This window comes from Sturnus vulgaris, chromosome 31, assembly GCF_052056855.1.
Source record: "Sturnus vulgaris isolate bStuVul1 chromosome 31, bStuVul1.hap1, whole genome shotgun sequence".
In the NCBI taxonomy this organism is placed as follows: Eukaryota; Metazoa; Chordata; class Aves; order Passeriformes; family Sturnidae; genus Sturnus; species Sturnus vulgaris.
In genome coordinates, this window is record NC_142273.1 from 3,481,891 (window position 1) to 3,503,889 (window position 21,999).

The 21,999-nt window shown below is 63.2% G+C and overlaps 3 protein-coding genes across 15 annotated transcripts; 2 read left to right on the forward strand and 1 right to left on the reverse strand.

The window, feature by feature from the left end:
* The first annotated feature begins 130 nt into the window (after positions 1-130).
* Positions 131-6,968, forward strand: PPOX (protoporphyrinogen oxidase). Of its 7 annotated transcripts, none has more exons than XM_088154651.1 (12): positions 131-354; positions 777-911; positions 1,428-1,543; positions 2,089-2,221; positions 3,313-3,457; positions 3,971-4,161; positions 4,326-4,386; positions 4,712-4,830; positions 4,921-5,046; positions 5,441-5,590; positions 6,029-6,071; positions 6,485-6,968. In XM_088154651.1, the coding sequence occupies exons 1-12, from the start codon at positions 268-270 to the stop codon at positions 6,619-6,621; spliced, it is 1,443 nt and encodes a 480-aa protein (XP_088010777.1). In that variant the 5' UTR covers positions 131-267; the 3' UTR covers positions 6,622-6,968. The 7 variants fall into 7 exon arrangements, with proteins under 7 accessions (XP_088010777.1, XP_088010778.1, XP_088010779.1 ...); XM_088154652.1 differs by having other exon boundaries at positions 1,473-1,543; XM_088154653.1 differs by lacking the exon at positions 6,029-6,071.
* Positions 6,668-12,622, reverse strand: B4GALT3 (beta-1,4-galactosyltransferase 3). 2 transcript variants are annotated; one of them, XM_014891283.2, is made up of 7 exons: positions 11,530-12,622; positions 10,710-11,064; positions 9,371-9,606; positions 8,374-8,564; positions 8,163-8,285; positions 7,550-7,654; positions 6,668-7,294 (listed from the first exon to the last, which is right to left on the reverse strand). In XM_014891283.2, exons 2-7 carry the CDS (start codon positions 10,963-10,965, stop codon positions 6,934-6,936), a joined length of 1,272 nt encoding a protein of 423 aa, XP_014746769.2. In that variant the 5' UTR covers positions 10,966-11,064; positions 11,530-12,622; the 3' UTR covers positions 6,668-6,933. The 2 variants fall into 2 exon arrangements, with proteins under 2 accessions (XP_014746769.2, XP_088010789.1); XM_088154663.1 differs by having other exon boundaries at positions 11,526-11,584.
* Positions 12,623-12,757: 135 nt separating this feature from the next.
* Positions 12,758-21,472, forward strand: NDUFS2 (NADH:ubiquinone oxidoreductase core subunit S2). Of its 6 annotated transcripts, XM_088154659.1 has the most exons (14): positions 12,762-12,911; positions 12,999-13,102; positions 13,840-14,030; positions 15,812-15,932; positions 16,955-17,067; positions 17,160-17,234; positions 17,625-17,702; positions 18,079-18,164; positions 18,264-18,383; positions 18,954-19,083; positions 19,758-19,853; positions 19,946-20,029; positions 20,763-20,820; positions 21,252-21,472. In XM_088154659.1, exons 1-14 carry the CDS (start codon positions 12,805-12,807, stop codon positions 21,287-21,289), a joined length of 1,401 nt encoding a protein of 466 aa, XP_088010785.1. In that variant the 5' UTR covers positions 12,762-12,804; the 3' UTR covers positions 21,290-21,472. The 6 variants fall into 6 exon arrangements, 4 of the variants coding, with proteins under 4 accessions (XP_088010786.1, XP_088010787.1, XP_088010788.1 ...); XR_015798625.1 differs by lacking the exons at positions 19,758-19,853; positions 19,946-20,029; positions 20,763-20,820; positions 21,252-21,472 and adding exons at positions 19,221-19,298; positions 19,384-19,452; positions 19,616-19,670 and having other exon boundaries at positions 12,758-12,911; positions 18,954-19,172; XR_015798624.1 differs by lacking the exons at positions 19,758-19,853; positions 19,946-20,029; positions 20,763-20,820; positions 21,252-21,472 and adding exons at positions 19,221-19,298; positions 19,384-19,709 and having other exon boundaries at positions 12,758-12,911; positions 18,954-19,172.
* Positions 21,473-21,999: the final 527 nt, after the last annotated feature.

Sequence of the window (21,999 nt, forward strand, 5' to 3'; positions counted from 1 at the left end):
TGGTTGATTACTTGGTGGGCGTGGCTTATCGCCATGGCTCGCTTCCTCCCGCCGCGGGGAGCTGTCAATCAACGCGCTACGCCTTCCCATTGGTCCGTGTCCCTTAAGCCCCGCCCCTTCCCCTGATAAGCGGCTGGAAGGGGCGTGGCCAGCGCGGGTGGACTCGGGACCGGTGAGGGAAAGTCCGAGGTGGTCCCGGGGGGGGATTCCGGTGGTCCCGGGGGGCTCCCGGTGGCCGCTCTGACCCTGCCCGCCCCAGGTCCCCTCATGCCGCGGACCGTGGCCGTCGTGGGCGGCGGCATCAGCGGCCTGGCCGCCTGTTACCACCTGGTGCGCGCCCCCCACCCGCCCAAGGTGAGCGTGGGACCCCCGAATCCTCGCCCCGACTTCCGTTTCCCTCCCGGTGTCCGTTCTGCTCCGGGATTCGCACTCTTCCCGGTCACCCTCCGGGACCCCCGGTGTCCCCTCCAGGACCCCCAACCCTTCTGAGACCCCCATCCTTTTAGAGACCCCCCCTCCCAATTCCCCAGACCCCCAATTCCCCAGACCCCCAATTCCCCAAAACCCAATTCCCCAGACCCCAATTCCCCAGACCCCCAATTCCCCAAAACCCAATTCCCCAGACCCCAATTCCCCAGACCCCCAATTCCCCAAAACCCAATTCCCCAGACCCCAATTCCCCCAGACCCCAATTCCACGGGATTCCCCCCCCCCCTCCCGACCCCCCAATTCCCGCGGTGTCCCCGTGGTGATTTGGGGGTCCCGGGGGTCCCCAGGTGGTGTTGCTGGAGGCCAGTGGCCGTTTTGGGGGGTGGCTGCAGAGCTCCAGGACCCCCGAGGGCGCCGTGTTCGAGCACGGCCCCAGGGGCGTCCGCCCGGCGGGGGCGGCGGGGGCCGAGACCCTGCACATGGTACCGGGGATTTGGGGGGTCCATGGGTTTGGGGGGGTCCCTGGTGTTTGGGGTGGTCCCCAGGGCTGGGTTTGGGGGGCCCCGGGGTTTGAGGGGGTCCCTGGAGTTTGGAAGCATCCCCGGGGTTGGGTATGGGGGCGTCTCTGGTGGTTGGAAGGGTCCCCAGGGCTGGGTTTGGGGGTTCCGTGGGGTGGTTTGGGGGGTCCCTGGGATTTGGGGGGGTCTCCAGGGCTGGATTTGGGGGGTCTCTGGGGTTGGGGGGGGTCCCTGGTGTTTAGGGGGGTCTCTGGGCTTGGTTTTGGGGTGACAGAGGGGTGCTGGGGGGTTTTGGGGGGTCCTGGGTGGGTGTATGGAGTCCCTGGGCTGGTTTTGGGATGACAGAGGGGTCCTGGTGTTTGGCGGTCCCTGGATAAATTTTTGGCGTCCCTGGGAGGATTTTGGGGGTCTCTGGATGAATTTTGGGGTCTCTGTGTGAATCCCGGGGTCCCTCCCCCGGTGTCACCGATGTCCCCGCAGGTGTCGGAGCTGGGGCTGGCCGGTGACATCCTGGCTGTCCCCAAGGGCCACCCGGCGGCTCGGAACCGCTTCCTGTACCTGGGGGGGACCCTGCACCCCCTGCCCTCGGGGCTGGGGTGCGTGTCCCCTGTCCCCAGGGCCACCTCCCCCTGTCCCCTGTCCCCAGGGCCATCCTTGTCCCCAGTGTCACCCCTTGACTGTGCGGGGTCCCCGGGAGGCTGCTCTGGGCGGTGTCCCCAATGTTCCCAATGTCCTCCTGTCCTCAATGCCACCTCCTGTGCCCAGTGCCACCCGTGTCCCTGCTGTCCCCAGGGGCCTGATCCGGGCTGTCCCTGTCCCTGCTGTCCCCAATGTCCCTCCTGTCCCCAGGGGGTTACTCTGGGCTGTGTCCCCTGTCCCCAGTGTCATCCCCCAATGTCCCCCCTGTCCCAAGGGGCCTGATCCGGGCTGTCCCCAATGTCCCAGCTGTCCCCAATGTCACTCCTGTCCCCAGGGGGTTACTCTGGGCTGTGTCCCCTGTCCCCACTGTCATCCCCCGTGTCCCCAATGTCCCCACGGGCCTTCTCTGGGCTGTCCCCAATGTCCCAGCTGTCCCCAGGGGGTTGCTTCAGGCTGTGTCCCCTGTCCCCAGTGTCACCCCCAATGTCCCCAATGTCCCCAGGGGCCTGCTCCGGGCTGTCCCCCCTTTCTCCCGGGCCCTGTTCTGGAGCGCTCTGCGGGATTTGCTGACCCCGGCGGGGACGGGGCCGGACGAGAGCGCCCACGCCTTCGCCCGGCGCCGCTTCGGCCCCGAGGTGGGTGCCCCCCCAGAACCCCAAAAATATCCCCCAGAAACCCCCCAAAACCTCCAGAAACCCCCCAAAACCCCCAGAACCCCTAAAAAAACCCCAGAACCCTGATAACCCCCCCAAAAACTCAGATAAATCCCCAAAAAAATCCTCCTAACCACCCCCAAAAAATTCCCCTAACCACCCCCAAAACCCCATAGCCCCCCCCCAAAGCCCCCATGAGCCCCCCAGGAAGTTGATAAGCCCCCCCAGACCCCCCCCCCAAAAATCCCCGTGACCGCACCCCAAAGCCCGATAAACCCCAAACCCCGATAACTCACCCCAAAACCCCACCCGGCCTTATCGGGGCCTCCCCGGGGTGGGTGGGGTCCCATTGTCCCTGTCCCCATCAGTGCCCCATTGCTGTCCCCGCTGTCCCTGTCCCCATCAGTGTCCCTTTCCCTGCTGTCACTGTCCCCATTGCTCTTCCCGTCGTTGTCCCTGTTGTCCCTGTCCCCTCTGTCGCTGTTCTGTCGCCGATGTCACTGTGCCTGTCCGTGTCCCTGCTGTCACTGTACCCAGTCTCTGTCCCCTGTCCCCACTGTCACCATCACTTCCCTGTCCCGTCAGTGTCCCCTGTCCCCGCTGTTACTGTCGGTGTCCTCGCTGTCGCTGTCCCCACTGTCCCTGTTCCCATTGTCCCTTGTCCTCACTGTCCCTGTCCCTGTCGTTGTCTCCGCTGTCGCTGTCCCCGCTGTCCCCCGTCCCCTGTGGCTGTCCCCTGTCCCCTGTGGCTGTCCCCGTCCCCTCGGTGGCTGTCCCCTGTCTCTGTCCCTTGTCCTATCCCCGTCCCCACTGTCGCTGTCGTCGTCCCCACCGTGGCTGTCCCTGTTGCTGTCCCCACGGTGGCTGTCCCCGTCCCCACGGTGGCTGTCCCCGTCCCTACGGTGGCTGTCCCCTGTGTCTGTCCCCGTCCCCTGTGGCTGTCCCCGTCCCCTGTGGCTGTCCCCGTCCCCTGTGGCTGTCCCCTGTGGCTGTCCCCTGTCCCTGTGGCTGTCCCCTGTGGCTGTCGCGGTCCCCTGTGGCTGTCCCCGTCCCCACGGCGGCTGTCCCCGCAGGTGGCCGAGCTGGCAGTGGACAGTCTGTGTCGGGGGGTGTTTGCCGGGGACAGCCGAGCCCTGAGCGCGCGCTCCTGCTTCCCTGCGCTCTTCCGGGCCGAGCGGCGCCGCGGCTCCGTCCTGCTGGGCATGGCCCTGGGACACGGTGGGGACATGGGGACATTGGGGGCATTGGGGACAATGGGGACATTGGGGGCATTGGGGACACTGCTGGGGCTCCGTCCTGCTGGGCATGGCCCTGAGACACGGTGGGGACATGGGGGACAATGGGGACATGGGGGACACTGGGGGCATTGGGGACATTGGGGACAATGGGGACACCGGGGACAGTGGGGACACTGGGGACACTGGGGACATGGGGGACACCGGGGACATTGGGGACACTGGGGACAATGCCGGGGCTCCGTCCTGCTGGGGCTGGCACTGGGATAAGGTGGGGACATTGGGGACACTGCTGGGGACAATGGGGACATTGCCGGGGCTGGGATCTGGCAGGCGCTGGCACAAGGGGACACTCTGGGGACACCCCAGGGTCACCCCAGTGTGACGGGGACGCCGCTGGGCTGGTGCTGGCATCTGCTGGGGTGGGGACACGGGGCTGGCACAGGGGACACCCTGGGGCTCCCGTCGCGCGTTGTCACCGCCGTTGTCGCCGCAGGTGAGCGCAGGGCGGGCCCGGAGGTGGCCCTGGCGCGGCGAGCGCGGGCCGAGCGCTGGAGCCAGTGGTCCCTGCGGGGGGGGATGGAGTCCCTGGCCACCGCCTTGGTGGCCTTCGTGTCCCCCCGCGGCGCCGAGCTGCGCTGCCACGCGCCCCTGAGACACCTGTGCCACCGCCGAGGCCGCTGGCAGGTGGGGACACTGCCGGTGCCACCCGGTGCCCCTCCCTGTGTCCCTGGGGTCACCTCCCCAGTGTCCCCAGTCACCCGAGCCGCTCCCCAGGGTCCCTGGGGGATTCCCAGTCCCCAGTGTCCCCCAGTGTCCCCAGTGTCCCCAGTGTCCCCCTCTCTCCCCAGCTCACTTTACCTGACCGCACCATCACGGCCGATCACGTGATCAGCGCCCTGCCGGCCTCAGGTACGGCCGGGCCACCGCTCCCGTGTCCCTGATGTCCCCTCCGTGTCCATAATGTCCCCTCGCTGTCCCTCACCGTGTCCCCGCTGTCCCTCACCGTGTCCCCGCTGTCCCTCACCGTGTCCCCGCTGTCCCCTCACTGTCCTCACCGTGTCCCCGCTGTCCCTCACCGTGTCCCCGCTGTCCCCTCACTGTCCTCACCGTGTCCCCGCTGTCCCTCACCGTGTCCCCGCTGTCCCCTCGCTGTCCCTCACCGTGTCCCCGCTGTCCCTCACCGTGTCCCCGCTGTCCCCTCGCTGTCCCCTCACCGTGTCCCCGCTGTCCCCAGCGCTGGCCCAGGCGCTGTCCCCCGAGGCGGAGCCGCTGGCTCGGGAGCTCCGCGCCATCCGGGCCGCCTCGGTGGCCGTGGTCAACCTGCAGTACGAGGGGGCCACTCTGCCCGTCACGGTGAGAGCTGGGGGGGGGGTCCCCAAAGTGTCCCCAAGCCCCGCGGTGTCCCCAAGGCCCGGCGGTGACCCCAGCCCTGTCCCCTCGCAGGGTTTTGGTCACCTGGTGCCATCCTCGGAGGACCCCGCGCTCCTGGGCATCGTTTATGACTCGGTGGCGTTCCCGGAGCTCGACGGGACCCCCGGGACCACCGGGACCCCCTCGCTGAGACTGACGGTGGGGACAGCGGGGGTGGCACTGAGGGACACCGGGGGTGGAATTGGGGGACACCGGGGACAGCGGGGGTGGCATTGAGGGACACCGGGGACAGCGGGGGTGGCATTGAGGGACACAGGGGGACTGACAGGATGATTTTGGGGTGTCCCAGGTGATTTTGGGGACTCACAGGGTGGGTTTGGAGTGTCCCAGGTGATTTTGGGGTGCCCCAGGTGATTTGGGGGCTCACAGGGTGGTTTTGGGGTGTCCCAGGTGGTTTTGGGGTGTCCCAGGTGATTCTGGGATGCCCCAGGTGTTTTTGGGGTGTCCCAGGTGATTTTGGGGGCTCACAGGGTGGTTTTGGGGTGCCCCAGGTGATGCTGGGGTGCCCCAGGTGATTTTTGGGGTGTCCCAGGTGATGCTGGGCGGGGCCTGGTTCCGGGACATTTTTGGGGACCCCTCTGCCGTGGCTCCGGAGCTGCTGCTGCGCCGGGCCCGGGAGGCCGTGAGGGAGCACCTGGGGCTGCCCGGGACCCCCGCCCGGGCCATGGTCAGGGTGCAGCAGGTGGGGACACCTGGGGGACATTTGGGGACACCTGGGGGGCTCTGGGTGACACCTGGGGGGCTCTGGGGGACACCTGGGGGACAGCGAGGAATATCTGGGGGCTCTGGGTGACAGCTGGGGGACACCTGGGGGGGCTCTGGGGGACACCTGGGGGGCGCAGCAGGTTGGGGACACTCCTGGGGGGGGCCTGGGTGACACTTTTGGGGGGGGGGGGTCTGAGTGACGCTTCTGGGGGGCTCTGGGTGTGTGACACTCCTGGGGGGTGCAGCAGGTGGGGACACCTGGGGGGCTCTGGGGGACACTTTTGTGGGGATCTGGGGTGGGTGACACTTCTTGGGGGGTTCTGGGGGTCACTTTTGGGGGGGCTCTGAGTGGGTGACACTTTTTGGGGGGGGGGGGGGCTCACCTGTGTGTCCCCCCACCCCTTTTTTTTCCCAGGACTGCATCCCCCAGTACACGCTGGGACACTGGGAGCGCCTGGGTGAGAGGGGCGGGGGAGTGTCCCCTGTCCCCGGGGTGTCCCTTGTCCCCAGAGGTGTCCCCATGAGTGTCCCCTGTCCCCTAGGGGGTGTCCCCTGTCCCCGGGGATGTCCCCAGGGCTGTCCCCTGTCCCTGGGGGGTGTCCCCTGTCCCCGGGGGTGTCCCCAGGGCTGTCCCCTGTCCCCGGGGATGTCCCCAGGGCTGTCCCCTGTCCCTGGGGGGTGTCCCCTGTCCCCGGGGATGTCCCCAGGGCTGTCCCCTGTCCCTGGGGGGTGTCCCCAGGGCTGTCCCCTGTCCCTGGGGGGTGTCCCCTGTCCCCGGGGATGTCCCCAGGGCTGTCCCCTGTCCCTGGGGGTGTCCCCTGTCCCCGGGATGTCCCCAGGGCTGTCCCCAGCTGCCGTCTCTGTCCCCCAGAGCGGATCCAGCGGTTCCTGGAGGAGCAGGAGCTGCCCCTGAGCCTCATCGGTGCCTCCTACTCGGGGGTCTCGGTCAACGACTGCATCTCCAGCGCCAAGGCGGCCGTGGGGAGGATTTTGGGGTTCCCCCCCTGAACCCCCCCCCCCCTCCCCAATACAGAGATCCCCCTCGGCCACCACCGTAGGACAAAGTGATTTTTTTTTTTAATTGAAAAAAACCCTTTTTAGAAATGTGCAGGGGAGCGGCTCATAAATAGAATAAATACCCGACGTGGGGACCCCCAAAATCCCGGGGGGGGCGTCGCGGGAGGTGGGGAGGGGGGTCGGGCGAGCCCCTGGCTCACCCCTTGTCCCTTCCCGGGGGTGTCCCCTGTGTGTCCCCACCCCCAGCCCAGAGTCCACACGTTGGGGGGGGTGGTTTAAATTTTGGGGGGTGGGGTGGGGCGATCACGGGGGTCCCTGCGCCACGCTCTGGTTGCCCCCCGGGGCCACCAGCGCCCCTTCCTCGTGTGCCACCCGCGCTGTCGCCAACGCCGGCGACGGGGCTGTGGCGTTGAGCGGGCGCGGCGGCGACAGCGACAGCGACAAGGACAGCGACAGCGGCAGGTCCCCGCGGGGGGGTTTGCGCAGCATCTCCTCGCGGAAGCTTCTGGAGCTGCCGGGGGCGCCGCGGGCGCGGGGGTCGCGGCCGATGTCCACGGTGAGGTTGGTGTAGAGCGGCCGCAGCTCCTTGGCCAGCAGCGAGTACGACAGGGAGTTCATCCCGTCCTGCGTCCACGAGCGCTGCGTGCGCACCAGCAGGTCGAACCTGGGCGGGGGCGAGGAGGGAGCGGCGCTGGTGTCGCCTCCCCCTTCCTGGGGACGCGGCAGGAGCGATGTCCCCTCCCTCAGACACGCCCGGAGTGGCGCTGATGTCCCCTCCCCACTGGGGACACTCAGGTGTCACCGCTGTCCCCTCCCCACTGGGGACACTCAGGTATCCCCATGGGCACACTCAGGTGTTACCGCTGTCCCCTCCCCACCTGGGCACACTCAGGTGTCACCGCTGTCCCCTCCCCGGTACCTGTGCGGGTTCTCCTCGTTGCCTTTGTCGCTTTTGTGTTTCACCATTTTGTAGTGGCCGATGGAGATGGGCGGGCGGGAGATCTTCATCCCTGCCAGGCGCACCCTGAGGGGACAGAGGGGTCACCGAGGGGACAGGGGACAGCTCCGGGTGACGTTGAGGTCACCACATCACCCTGGGGGGACAGGGCATGGGGACATCCCTGTGTCCCCTCCCCCCCAGTGTGACAGAACACCTTCCGTGTCCCTCCCAAGGTGACAGGACACCCCTCATGTCCCCCCCCAGGGCAATGTCACACCCCCTGTGTCCTCCCCAGGTGAATGTCACACCCTCCCTTGTCTCCCCTAGGGTGATGTCACCCCCCTCATGTCCCTCACAAGGTGACAGGACACCCCTTGTGTCACCCCCCAGGTCAATGTCACACCCCCGTGTCCCCTCCAGGTGAATGTCACACACCCGTGTCCCCCCCAGGTCAATGTCACACCCCCCGTGTCCCCCCCAGCACTGTGGCCGCACCCCCCATGCGATGCCATCAGCTGCCACACCCCCGTGACCGTGTGACGACATCCCCAGGGTGTCCCCAGGGTGTCCCCAGGGTGTCCCCAGGCCCTACCTGGTGGCGATGTCATCGTCCTCGCCCCCCCAGCCCCAGTACTCGTTGGGGAACCCGTTGATCTTCATGTACTGGTCGGGGGTCAGCGCCGAGACCCCCCCGAAATACTGCGGGTACGGCAGGCTGGGGACAGGGGACAGTGAGCCAGCTGTGCCCCGAGTGTCCCCACCGTGTCCCCACCGTGTCCCCACCGAGGGGCGTGGTGACACACCTGTAACCGAATTTGTTCATGGCCACCGAGACGTGTTTGGGGTTCCAGGGGTCGCAGGTGTAAAGGTTGTGGTCGTTCTCGGGGATCAGGTCCACGTCGTGCAGGAACAGGCAGTCCCAGTCCTCGTCCTTGAGGGCCTCCTTCACCCCCACGTTCAGCAGCTTGGCCCGGTTAAACGTGGAGTTCCCGGCCTGGGAAAACCCAAAATATTCGGGAGATACCCCAAAACATTCTGGAGATACCCCAAAATATTCGGGGAGACCCCAAACCTTCCCTTCCCCTCTGAACCATCTCCACTGAACCATCCCTTCACCCCCACGTTCAGCAGCTTGGCCCGGTTAAATGTGGAGTTCCCGGCCTGGGGAGACCCCAAAATAACCCCAAATCCATCTGGGGGCACCCCAAAATATCCCAGAAATCCTCTAAACCATCCTGGGAATCCTGTAAATCATCCCCTCTGAACCTTCACTCCCAGGTTCAGCAGCTTGGCCCGGTTAAATGTGGAGTTCCCAGCCTGGGGAGACCCCAAAATATCATGGGGGCACCCTAAAATATCTGGGGGACCCCCAAAACCACTTCAAACCCTTCCTGGGGACCCCTAAACCCTCCCTGGGGACCCCTCAAAACACCCTGGGCACCCGTGAAGCCCCCTCAAACCCTACCCAGCGACCCCCAAATCACCTCAAACCTTCCCTGGGGACCCTCAAACCCTCCCTAGGCACCCCCCAAGCCCCCACAGCCCTCCCTTGGGACCCCCTAAACAACCCTGGGTACCCCTGAACCACTCTGGAGACCCCCCAAACCATCCTGGGCACCCCTAAAACCCCCTCAAACCTTCCCTGGGGACCCTCAAACCCTCCCTAGGCACCCCCCAGCCCTTCCTGGGGACCCCTGCACCACCCTGAGGACCCCTCAAAACACCCTGGGCACCCCTCAAACCTTCCCTGGGGACCCCCCAAACTCCCCCCCGGGCACCCCCCAGCCCCCCCATGCCCACCTGGTGCACCACGTAGATGCCGTAGTGCAGCTGCTGGCGCTGCAGGAAGGGGTGCAGGTAGTAGAGCAGGTGGCCCAGGTGGCTCTCCCGGTTACGGTGGGGGACAATGACAGCGGTTCTGGAGCGGGACTCGCACTGGGGGGGTCGGTACCGCCCCCCCTCCTGCACCCACGGGTTCTTGGCCTGGATCTGCTCCAGAGTCGGCACCCGGGCGAAGGACACCGTCAGGGGACCCACTGGGGACAGGGGGACACGGTGGTGGCACCTCAGCGAGGAGTTGGGGTGGCACCAGATTGTCCCAAACCGGGGAGGGACACAGGGGTTTGTCCCCGGGTCCCAAACTGGGCTGGGTGTCCCAAACTGGACTGGGTTTGTCCCTCCCCAATCCCAAACTGGGATGGGTGTGTCCCCCCCAATCCCAAACTGGGCTGGGTTTGTCCCTGTGTCCCCAAAATGAGCTGGGTGTCCCCAGCCTGTCCCAGGGGGGCGTCCCCCCAGTCCGAAACTGGGAGGGATAGAACGTGGACCCCAGTCCCAAACTGGGCTGGGTGTGTCCCTGTGTCCCCAAACTGGGCTGGGTGTGTCCCTGTGTCCCCAAACTGGGCTGGGTTTGTCCCCCCTCAATCCCAAACCAGGGAGACTCCGGGGTTTGCCCCGTCCCAAACTGGGGGTCCCAGGGTTTTGTCCCCCCTCAATCCCAACTCAGGGAGACTCCGGGGTTTGCCCCCCAGTCCCAAACCGGGGCAGCCCCCCCAGATTTCCCTTCCAGGCCCGGTTCTGTCCCGGCGGGGAGGGGACGGCTCCTCCCCGGGGCAGGGTGGGGGGAAGGGATCCGGTTCGACCGGTTCTTCTTCCCGGGGAAGGAGTCGGGTCTTTCCCGGGACAGGGGGAGGGGCTGGCACCGGTTCTTTACCGGGGGGAGGGGGTCGGATCCTCCCCCCGGGGGTCCCCGGTTCCTTTCTCCCCCCGGTTCTTTCCCCCTCGGGTTCCTTCTCTTGGGGGTTCCCGGTTCTCTCCCTCCCTCCGGTTCCTCTCTCGGGATTCTCCGGTTCTTCCCTTGGGGGGGGGTCTCCGTTCCCCAGACCCTCCCGGTTCGCCCGGGGGTCTCCGTTCCCCTCCCGGGGGTCTCCGTTCTCCAGACCCCTCCCGCTTCCCCCGGGGGTCTCCGTTCCTCTCACCCCTCCCGGTTCCCCCGGGGGTCTCCGTTCCTCTCACCCCTCCCGGTTCCCCGGAGGTCTCCGTTCCTCTCACCCCTCCCCGGTTCCCCCGGGGGTCTCCGTTCCCCAGACCCCTCCCGTTTCCCCCCGCTTCTCCGCGCTCCCCCCCGCCGCTGTCTCACCGAGGAACGGCGATCTCTCGGGGCAGAACGGCAGCGGCCGTGCGGGGTCCGGTGGAGCGGCTCGGGCCGAACCGATCCGGCTGAGGTTGGCGTACACGTCGTGGGTCCGGGAATAATCCACGGCGGGCCCGGCGGAGCGGCCGAACAGAGCCGTGAGGTTCCGGAACCCACCCAGCGAGAAATAGGCCACGAAAGCGAACTGGCACCCGACCAGCAGCGCCAGCGAGCACGGCCGCTCCAGCAGCCGCCGCAGCATCGCGGAGCCGCCCGCTTTACCGGAGAGCCGCCCGGTTTACCGGAGAGCCGCCCGGTTTAGCGGGGCAGCATGGTGGGGGCAAAGGGCAGCATGGCGGGGCTGCGGGACAAATGGGAACAAGGGTTGGAGGCGCGCCGGGGGTGGTTGGGGATGGACCGGGCCCGTTCCGGTACCGGGAAGGGTCTGGGCCTCGCTCGGCTTCTCGCCGGTACCGGGAAATGTCCGGCCCCGGTGGTTTTTTGGCTTCTCTGCGGTACCGGGAAATGTCCGGTCCTGGATCGGGGGACCGGCTCGGTCCCCGCCCAGCCCTGGTTCAGCCACTCTCCGGTACCGGTCCCGGTACTGCCACTCTCGGTATCTACCTGACCCCGGTACCGTTCCTTCGGTCTCGGTCCTACTCTCCCTCCCTGAGCCCTCCCGGCCCCGGTACCAGTTCCGTCCGGCTCCGGTACCTGCCCGTGCCCGGCTGTGCCCTCCCCGGTACTCCCCGGTCCCGGTTCAATCCCTCCCCTTGCCCGCGGGCCACCCCCCTGACCCCGATCCCGCTCCGGTCCCGGTACCTGCCTGGGCCCAGCTCAGCCCCGCCCGGCCGCCGCCATCTTGGAGCGGAGGGCGCTGCGTGATGACGTCACAGGGCGGGGCCGCGGCGGGGTCAAGGCTTGGCCGCACCGGGCGGGCGGAGAGGGCACAGCGGGGCCGGGAACCGGGGGGTCCCTGAGGGGCCCCGGTGGCTCTCGGTGACCCCCGGGAGGGGCGCGGGGCCCGGAACGAGCCGGGAGAGGCCCCGGAGGCGGAGGGGGGCGTGGCCTGGTCTAGTATGGCCCTGAGGGGGCGTGGTCATGGCCGTCGCCGTCGCCATGGTAACCGCGCGTGGCCACGCCCCTTCCCTCGTATCTCCCTGGCTGTTGTGTGACGTCACGAAGAAGTGGCGCTGTGATTGGGTGGGGGACAGGAGGCGGGCGCGCGTTCGCGCCACGTGTGTCAGCCTCGGCCACGTGTCCCTGTCCCCAGGGTGTCCCTGCGACCTCCGTGTCCCCTCCGGTCACGTGTGTCCCCTCTGTCCTTCTGGGGTCACTCCCGGCCACCTGTGCCCCCCCATCCCGAGGGGGTCCCTGCCACCCCCATAACTCCTCCACGGCCACTTAGGTCCCCTTTCCTCCATGGGAGCCCCCCTAACCCCATGTCCCCCTTGTCCCCATAGATGGGGTCATCTCAGGGAGGAGATCCCATTAAAGTCCCATGCTGGAGCTGTTCTTGGAGGACGGGGGTGCTGATGGCACTCTGGGTGAGGAGTACTTATCCCATCACCTTCGGGGACAGCGCAGTGTCAACTCCCGGGCAGCGCCACCTCGCCCGGGGAGGGGACTAGGACGTGTTGAGCAGGGACAGGGGAGGGGACAATGGCCTCAGTGGCGGTGGTGGCACCCCAGGGGATATGAGGACACAGCGTCCCCGCTGCCCGGAGCAAAAATGGCGCCTCTCCGGCCTCACCTTCCCTTTTCAAATAGGGCGCCCTCCACCCTTGCCCACACCCATCATGGCGGCTCTCACAGCTGTCCCTGCCCTTCCCGGCCTCGACGTTCCCGCTCCAAGCACACGATAGCAGCACATCCAACACGGAGAGACTCATTGGGTCTGCCCTTCCCGGCCACACTGGGCTCCCTCGGCGTTTGCACAGCGCAAAGCTCACGATGGCGGCACTCACAGCTTCTCCTGCCCGGCAGCACAATGGCGCCGTGCGCATGCGCAATATGAAAAGAATCCCCGGGGCAATCTGCCCGTATCCAACATGGCGGCACCCACGACTTCCGCCCTTCCTCGCCATGGCGCCCCCCGCGCATGCGCAGTGCCAAGGGCACGATGGCGGCGCTGCGGGCGCTGTGGCGGCTCCGCGGCCCCTCGGGGCTGAGGGCGGCGGGGACGCGGCTGGGCCCGGCCCCGGCTCGGTGAGACCGCGGGAAGATACGGGGACATGGCGGGGGGCGGCGGGGAGGCTGTGGGGTTGTCCCCTTGCTCACCCGCCGGCCCCGCAGGTCGCGCCAATGGCAGCCCGACATGGAGTGGGCTCAGCAGTTCGCCGGGGCCATCATGTACCCGAGCAAGGCCACCGAAAAATGGGTGCCGCCACCCTGGAACGGTGAGGGCAGAGCGGGGAGCCTCTTGGAGAAGGTGGGGAGGGGGCGTGGAGGGGCCCTGAGGGCTTTGGGGGGCCCTGAGGAGGGAGGACAAGGCCTTTGAGGGGGGGTGTCAGTGCTTTGGGGGGTGTCCCGAGGCCTTTGGGGGGGCCGGGAGGGGTCCTCAGGCCTCTGAGGGGTCTCTGGGGGTGCTCTGAGGTCTTTGGGGGAGCTCTAGGGGAGCGTTGAGGCCTTTGGGGGGACCCAGGAGGGGTCTCAGGGGCTTTGGGGGGGATTCTGAAGGGCCCCTCGCGAGGTTCTGTGGGGGGTGTTGGGTCACTTTGGGTCAGTTTTGGGGTCACTTTGGGGCAGTTTGGGATCACTCCGAGCACTTTAGGGTCACTTGGGACAGCTTGGGGATCACTCAAAGCAGTTTGGGCTCACTCGGATCAGTTTTGGGCTCGCTCAGAGCAGTTTTGGGGTCATTTGGGACAGCTTGGGGGTCCCTCAAAGCAGTTTTGGGTTCACTCCGAGCACTTTGGGGTCACTCAGAGCAGTTCTGGGGTCACTCAGATCAATTTTGGGCTCGCTCAGAGCAATTTTGGGCTCACTTTGAGCCCTTCGTGGTCACTTGAGCAGCCCCACGTCCCCTCCCTGCACCCCAACATTCGGTGTTCCCTTGCCCCCAGCGCTGCTCCGCCGTGTCGGGGGGGGTTTGTCCCTTTGTCCCTGACCCCTCCCCGTGTCTGTCCCCGCCCAGACAAGGACCCGGTGGCCCACAAGAAGGTGGCCAGCCTGACCATCAACTTCGGGCCTCAGCACCCGGCTGCTCACGGCGTCCTGCGCCTGGTGATGGAGCTCAGCGGGGAGACGGTGAAACGCTGCGACCCCCACGTGGGGCTGCTGCACCGGGGCACCGAGAAACTCATCGAGTACAAAACGTACCTGCAGGTACCCCGGGAAACTGGGGGACACAGCCCTGGATCCCTGATGCCCATCCCTGAAATCCCTGTTCTATGGGATCCATGTTGCCCTGAAATCCCATTGCCCTCAGATCCCATTTCTCTGATCCCCATTGCCCTCAGATCCCATTTATTTCCCTCAGATCCCATTTATTTCCCTCAGATCCAATTTATTTCATTGCCCTCAGATCCCATTTATTTCTCTCAGATCCCATTTATTTCCCTCAGATCCCATTTATTGTCCTCAGATCCCATTTATTTTATCTTTTTCAGATCCCATTTATTTCCCTCACATCCCATTTATTTTATCTCTCTCAGATCCCATTTATTTCCCTCAGATCCCATTTCCCACCCGGGGCTGCTGCCCTGGGGCACTGACAAACTCACTGGGTACAAAACATTGCTGTAGCTACCCCAGGAAACTGGGGAACACCTTCCCAGTATTCCCAGTATCCCCAGCAGCATTCCCAGCTCCTCCCAGTATCCCCAGCAGCATTCCCAGCTCTTCCCAGTATCCCCAGTAGCATTCCCAGCAGTGTTCCCAGTGTTCCCAGCTCCTCCTAATATCCCTGGCATTCTCAGTGTCATTCCCAGTATTCCCAGTATTATTCCCAGTACTCCCAGTGCCATTCCCAGTATCACTCCCAATGTCACTCCCAGTGTTCCCAATGTCACTCCCAGTATTCCCAGCGTCATTCCCAGTACTCCCAGTATCATTCCCAGTGTTCACAGTACCATTCCAGTGCTCCCAGTGTCACTCCCAGTGTTCCCAATGTCACCCCCAGTATTCCCAGTGTCATTCCCAGTGCCATTCCCAGTATTCCCAGTGCTCCCAGTGTCACTCCCAGTGCTCCCAGTGTCATTCCCACTGTTCACAGTGCCATTCCCAGTGTCACTCCCAGTGCTCCCAGTGCCATTCCAGTGCTCCCAGTGTCACTCCTAGTGTTCCCAATGTCACCCCCAGTATTCCCAGTGCTCCCAGTGCCATTCCCAGTGCCATTCCCAGTATTCCCAGTGCTCCCAGTGTCATTCCCAGTGCTCCCAGTGTCACTCCCAGTGCTCCCAGTGTCATTCCCACTGTTCACAGTGCCATTCCCAGTGTCACTCCCAGTGCTCCCAGTGCCATTCCCAGTGTCACTCCCAGTGCTCCCAGTGCCATTCCCAGTATTCCCAGTGCTCCCAGTGCCACTCCTAGTATTCCCAGTATCATTCCCAGTATTCCCAGTGCTCCCAGTGCCATTCCCAGTGCTCCCAGTGCCATTCCCAGTGCTCCCAGTGTCACTCCCAGTGTTCCCAGTGCCATTCCCAGTGCTCCCAGTGCCATTCCCAGTGCTCCCAGTGTCACTCCCAGTGTTCCCAATGTCACCCCCAGTGCTCCCAGTGCCATTCCCAGTGCTCCCAGTGCCCTCTCCCACAGGCCCTGCCCTATTTTGACCGTCTGGATTACGTGTCCATGATGTGCAATGAGCAGTGCTATTCCCAGTGCTCCCAGTGCTCCCAGTGTCACTCCCAGTGTTCCCAATGTCACCCCCAGTGTTCCCAGTATTCCCAGTATTCCCAGTGCCCTCTCCACAGGCCCTGCCCTATTTTGACCGTCTGGATTACGTGTCCATGATGTGCAATGAGCAGTGCCATTCCCAGTGCTCCCAGTGCCATTCCCAGTGCTCCCAGTGTCACTCCCAGTGCTCCCAGTGCCATTCCCAGTGCTCCCAGTGCCATTCCCAGTGCTCCCAGTGCCATTCCCAGTATTCCCAGTGCCCTCTCCCACAGGCCCTGCCCTATTTTGACCGTCTGGATTACGTGTCCATGATGTGCAATGAGCAGTGCTATTCCCTGGCTGTGGAGAAGCTCCTCAACATCCGCCCCCCACCCCGGGCTCAGTGGATCCGAGGTCAGCCTCCCCTTTTTAATCTTTTTATTTTCCATCAGAATCAATTTTTTAAAAAAAAAGTTCCATAAGTGTTGTTAATTTTTGTATTCAGATACCCATTAATTATTTTTTATAGCATTAAAAATCCCAGAGTTGTTATTTCGTGTTTGGACTCAGCTGTTTGTTATTTTTTTTATTGGTTTAAAACTTCCTGAGTTTTTTTTTTTAATATTTGTATTCAGATATTATTTCTATTATATTCTCACAAAATGTCAGTTCTGCAATTTCTGTAGCTAACAAACTAAAAATTAAGTCTGGTCTCTCTCTCTCTACAAAACTTTTTAAACATCAATCTGTCCAATTAAACACAGACACCTAATTAAATTATTAAGTTAATGAAGTAAATTAGTAAAGTAAATTGGTAAACTAAATAAATTACTTAAAGTAAATTAAAGTAATTTATTTTTACTTTTAACTCTAAGACCCCATGACCTGCAATGCAGATTTTTCTGTTAAATTACAAAAATACCACCTAGACCCATTAAAAAAAATTCAAAACCACAAAACTTCCGCCCTAAAATCATCCCCAGGATTTGTGGGATCACTCCCAGGATTTTGGGATCACCTCCAGGATATCTGGGGTCACTCCCAGGATTTGTAGGATCACCCCCAGCATCTTTGGGATCACTCCCATGATTTTGGGGTCGCCCCCAGGATCTTTGGGGTCACCCCCAGGATCTTTGGGGTCACCCCCAGGCTCTTTGGGGTCGCTCCCAGGATTTTGGGATCATCCCCAGGGTTTGTGGGGTCACCCCCAGCATCTTTAGGGTCACTCCCAGCATGTTTGGGGTCACCCCCAGGATCTTTAGGGTCACTCCCAGGATTTTGGGATCACCCCCAGGATCTTTAGGGTCACCCCCAGCATCTTTGGGGTCGCCCCCAGGATCTTTAGGGTCACTCCCAGGATCTTTAGGGTCACCCCCAGGATCTTTAGGGTCGCCCCCAGGATTTTGGGGTCACCCTTTGCCCCCCGTGCCCCCCAGTGCTGTTTGCCGAGATCACTCGCCTGCTCAACCACATCATGGCCGTGACCACGCACGCGCTGGACATCGGGGCCATGACTCCTTTCTTCTGGATGTTCGAGGAGAGGGAGAAGGTGGGCTGGGGGCTTGGGGGGGTCTTTGGGGGGGTCTTTGGGGTGGTTTTTGGGGGGTTTTTGGGGTGCTGAGCCCTCCGTTGCCCCCGCAGATGTTCGAGTTCTACGAGCGCGTGTCGGGGGCGCGGATGCACGCGGCCTACGTGCGGCCCGGGGGGGTGCACCAGGTGAGGGGGTGCTCCAGGTGAGGGGGTGAGCCAGGTGAGGGGGTGAGCCAGGTGAGGGGGTGAGCCAGGTGAGGGGGTGCTCCTGGGGATCCCCCTTCCCTGGGGACCCCATTCCCTGGGATTCCCATTCCCACAGGATCCCCATTCCCTGGAATCCCCATTGCCATTGGGACCCCATTCCCTGGGATCCTCATTCCCACAGGATCCCTATCCTTGGGATCCCCATCCCTGAAATTCCCATTCCCTGGGATCCCCATCCCTGGCACCCCATTCCCATGGGATTCCCTCTCCCTGGCACCCCCTGCCCACATCCCTGGTGCCACCTGGGCTCCCACCTGTCCTGTCCTGTCCTGTGTGTCCCCCCAACCCCACCTGTCCCACCTGTGCCAGGACCTGCCCCTGGGGCTCATGGATGACATCTACGAGTTTGTGAAGAACTTTTCCATCCGGATCGACGAGGTGGAGGAGGTGAGGGGGCTGGAAATCGGGAATTCAGGAATTTGGGAATTTGGAGAGAGAGGGGGCACGACCAGGCTGCTGTCACCTGTCACCTGGGAGGGGTGGGGTCATTCCAAACGGCATGGGGGGGGTGAGGTGACACAGGACAGGTGAGGGGTGCCAAGGACAGGTGAGACGTGCCAGGGACAGGTAAGAGTGCCAGGGACAGGTGAGAGTGGCCAGAACAGGTTTCAGTGCAAGAGCTGCGTGGCTGAGGGAGGACAATAAACAGGTGCCAGCACCAGATGAGCATTTCCAGTGCCACCTGCTGGTGCCAGCGCCAGGTGAGCAGGCCAGGTGCCCCAGGTGTGCCAGGTGTGCCAGGTGTGTCCCCCCCCTCACCCAGATGCTGACCAACAACCGCATCTGGAAGAACCGCACCGTGGACATCGGCGTCATCACGGCCGAGGAGGCGCTCAACTACGGCTTCAGGTGAGCCGGGGGCAGGGACCCCCCTCACCTGGCCACGCCCTCCAGGTGGGCGGGGCCGAGGCTCAGGTGTGAATTTGGGGCGTTTCCGGCCTGTCCCAGCGGGGTGATGCTGCGGGGCTCAGGTATCCAGTGGGACCTGCGCAAGGCTCAGCCCTACGACGTCTACGACCAGGTGGAGTTCGACGTCCCCATCGGCTCCCGTGGTGACTGCTACGACAGGTGAGGCCTCACCTGGGCTCGGAGGGGTCCTGGGGGGTTGCTTCTGTCACCCAAAAGGGTCTCAGTGCAGGTAACCCCTGGGTTTTGGGGTGCTGTGTTGGGAATGGCTGAGCCTGATGGGTTCTGCACACTTGGGATGGCTCTACCTGGGAGCCCCATACACCTGGGACACCTTTACCTGGGACCATCACACCTGGGACACCTTTACCTGAGACCCCAAAACACCTGAGACACCTTTACCTGGGACTATCACACCTGGGACACCTTTACCTGAGACCCCAAAACACCCGGGACACCTTTACCTGGGACATTCTTTACCTGGGACTGTCACACCTGGGACACCTTTACCTGGGACCCCCAAACACCTGAGGCACCTTTACCTGGGACCCCCATACCTGGGACGGGTCTACCTGGGACCCCCAGAAACCCCATCCTGTAGGAACCCCAATCCCAAATTTTGGGGTTGCAGGTACCTGTTCCAGGTGTGGGCACTCCCCCAGTTTGAATTTTGGGGGTGCAGGTACCTGTTCCAGGTGTGGGCACTCCCCCAGTTTGAATTTCGGGGTGCAGGTACCTGTGCCGGGTGGAGGAGATGCGCCAATCGCTGAGGATCATCCTGCAGTGCCTCAATAAAATGCCACCTGGCGAGATCAAGGTGGACGACGCCAAGGTGTCACCCCCAAAACGCGCCGAGATGAAGGTGACCTGTCCCCAAATGTCACCAGGTGTCCCACGGGGAGGGTGGCACTCAGGGCAGGTGACACTCAGGGCAGGTGATACCCAGCACAGGTGACACTGAGAGCAGGTAACACCAAGAGCAGGTGACACCCAGCACAGGTGCCAGCTCTGCAGGTGACACCCAGGGTAGGTGACATTAAGAGCAGGTGACACCCAGGGTGGGTGACACCTGTCCAGGTGACACCCAGCACAGGTGACACTCAGGAAAGGTGACACCCAGCACAGGTGACAGTGCCAGCTCTGCAGGTGACACCCTGCCCAGGTGACACCCAGCACAGGTGACACTCAGGAAAGGTGACAGTGCCAGCTCTGCAGGTGACACCCAGGACAGGTGACAGTGCCAGCCCTGCAGGTGACACCCAGCACAGGTGACACTCAGGACAGGTGCCAGCTCTGCAGGTGACACCCAGCACAGGTGACACCCAGGACAGGTGACACCCAGCACAGGTGACACTCAGGACAGGTGCCAGCTCTGCAGGTGACACCCTGCCCAGGTGACACCCAGGACAGGTGACAGTGCCAGCCCTGCAGGTGACACCCAGCACAGGTGACACCCAGGGCAGGTGACACTCAGGGCAGGTGACACCCTGCCCAGGTGACAATGCCAGCCCTGCAGGTGTCCCCCTGTCCCCACAGACGTCCATGGAGTCCCTGATCCATCACTTCAAGCTCTACACCGAGGGCTACCAGGTGCCACCCGGGGCCACCTACACGGCCATCGAGGCCCCCAAGGTGACACTTGTGCCGTGTTTGTCCCTGTCCCTGTGTCCCCAGCCCTGTCCCTGTGTCCCAACGCTGTCCCCATGTCCCCATGTGTGTTTCAGGGTGAGTTTGGGGTGTACCTGGTGTCTGATGGCAGCAGCCGCCCCTATCGCTGCAAGATCAAAGCACCTGGATTCGCTCACCTGGTACGGACTGGGGACACCTGGGGACACCTGGGGACACCCAGGGATCAGGGGAGGGACACCTGGGGACACCTGGGGACACCCAGGGATCAGGGGAGGGACACCTGGGAACACCTGGGGACACCCAGGGGTCAGGGGAGGGACACCTGGGGACACCCAGGGATCAGGGGAGGGACACCTGGGGACACCCAGGGATCAGGGGACGCTGGGGGTTCAAGGGACATTTGGGGACACTGAAGGGTCAGGGGACACTGGGACACACTTGGGGACATTGAGGGGTCAGAGGACTCTGGGACAGGGGGGGACACTGGGGGACCCTTGGGGACATTGGGGGACACTGGGACAGGGGACATTGGGGGCTCAAGGGACATTTGGGGACACTGAGGAGTCAAGGGACACTGGGACAGGGGACATTTGGGGACACTTGGGGACATTGGGGACACTGGGACAGAGGGCACTGGGGGGGTCAGGGGACATTGGGGGACATTGGGGTCCCTGTGGATGTGCTGAGGGGGTATTGAGAGTAATTAACTCCTGTGGGGTTAATTGGGTGTTAATTGGGATCTGTAGTTAATGGGGTGTTCATTGGGTGCTAATTGGGGTCTCTGTGTGCTAATTGGGGTCTGTGTGTGTTAATTGGGGTGTTAATTGGGGTTGTTGGGTGTCCATGGGTGGTTAATTAGTGTCAATTGGTGTTAATTGGTGTTAATTAATTGTTCATGAATTGTCCCTGCAGGCCGGCTTGGACAGGATGTCCCAGGGGCACATGCTGGCTGACGTGGTGGCCATCATCGGTACAGGCCCTCACTTTGGGGTCCCCTTTCCCCTTTTGGGGTCCCCTTTTGGGGTCTCTCCCCCCATTTTTGGGCTCCTTTTTCCCATTTTGGGGTCCCCGTTCTCAATTTTGGGGTCCCTTTCCCATTTCGGGGTGCCCCTTCCCATTTTGAAATCCCCTTTTCCTATTTTGGGGTCCCCTTTTCCCCTTTTGGAATCCCCTTTCCCCAATTTTGGGGTGCCCCCTCCCCTTTTGGGGTCCCTTCCCCCATATTTGGGATTTTTTTTTTCCCATTTTTGGGCTCCTTTCCCTACTTTTGGGGTCCCTTCCTCCCTTTTTGGGGTCCCTTCCCCTTCTCAACCCCCAGCTCCCACTTTGGGGGGGTCTCTCCCCACTTTGGGGGGGTCTCTCCCCATTTTGGGGTGCCCTGACCCCCCGATTTCCCCACAGGTACCCAGGACATCGTTTTTGGGGAGGTGGATCGATGAGGGGGGTGCCCATCCCCCCCCCGTGTGCTGCTCTGCTTTGGGGGTCCCCGCGCCCCCCACTCCCAGTTTGGGGGTCCCCCCGTGCCCCACTCCCAGTTTGGGGGTCCCCGCGCCCCCCACTCCCAGTTTGGGGGTCCCCCCGTGCCCCATTTCAGGTCAAATAAAGCCAAAATCGGGTCCTGAGCCTCCCTTGGTGTCCCCTCCTTTCCCAGTTTGGGGGGGGGTTCCATTCCCAGTTTGGGGGGGTTCCATTCCCAGTTTGGGGGGGGTTCCATTCCCAGTTCGGGGGGGTTTCATTCCCAGTTTGGGGTTCCTTTCCCAGTTTGGGAGGTTTCATTTTCCCAGTTTGGGGATTCCATTCCCAGTTTGGGGGGGTTTCATTCCCAGTTTGGGGGGGTTCCATTCCCAGTTTGGGATGTTCCATTCCCAGTTTGGGGATGTTCCATTCCCAGTTTTGGGGGGATTTCCATTCCCAGTTTGGGGGAGGTTCCATTCCCAGTTTGGGGGGGTTCCATTCCCAGTTTGGGATGTTCCATTCCCAGTTTGGGGGAGAGTTCCATTCCCAGTTTGGGATGTTCCATTCCCAGCTTGGGGAGTTCCATTCCCAGTTTGGGAGGTTCCATTCCCAGTTTGGGGGGTTCCATTCCCAGTTTGGGGATGTTCCATTCCCAGTTTGGGTTTCCTTTCCCAGTTTAGTGGCCCTGGTGACA

Excerpts from the sequence above, each read along its gene's own strand:
- PPOX (XM_088154651.1), top strand. The coding sequence starts at position 268 with ATGCCGCGGACCGTGGCCGTCGTGGGCGGCGGCATCAGCGGCCTGGCC. Across the intron at positions 4,831-4,920 it reads GGGCCACTCTGCCCGTCACG|GGTTTTGGTCACCTGGTGCC; the intron begins GTGAGAGCTGGG and ends GTCCCCTCGCAG. Across the intron at positions 6,072-6,484 it reads GGGACACTGGGAGCGCCTGG|AGCGGATCCAGCGGTTCCTG; the intron begins GTGAGAGGGGCG and ends TCTGTCCCCCAG.
- B4GALT3 (XM_014891283.2), bottom strand. The coding sequence starts at position 10,965 with ATGCTGCGGCGGCTGCTGGAGCGGCCGTGCTCGCTGGCGCTGCTGGTC. Across the intron at positions 8,565-9,370 it reads GCATCTACGTGGTGCACCAG|GCCGGGAACTCCACGTTTAA; the intron begins GTGGGCATGGGG and ends GGGTTTTCCCAG. Across the intron at positions 8,286-8,373 it reads ATGAACAAATTCGGTTACAG|CCTGCCGTACCCGCAGTATT; the intron begins GTGTGTCACCAC and ends CCCTGTCCCCAG.
- NDUFS2 (XM_088154659.1), top strand. The coding sequence starts at position 12,805 with ATGCGCAGTGCCAAGGGCACGATGGCGGCGCTGCGGGCGCTGTGGCGG. Across the intron at positions 19,084-19,757 it reads CAAAACGCGCCGAGATGAAG|ACGTCCATGGAGTCCCTGAT; the intron begins GTGACCTGTCCC and ends CTGTCCCCACAG. Across the intron at positions 20,030-20,762 it reads CACCTGGATTCGCTCACCTG|GCCGGCTTGGACAGGATGTC; the intron begins GTACGGACTGGG and ends TTGTCCCTGCAG.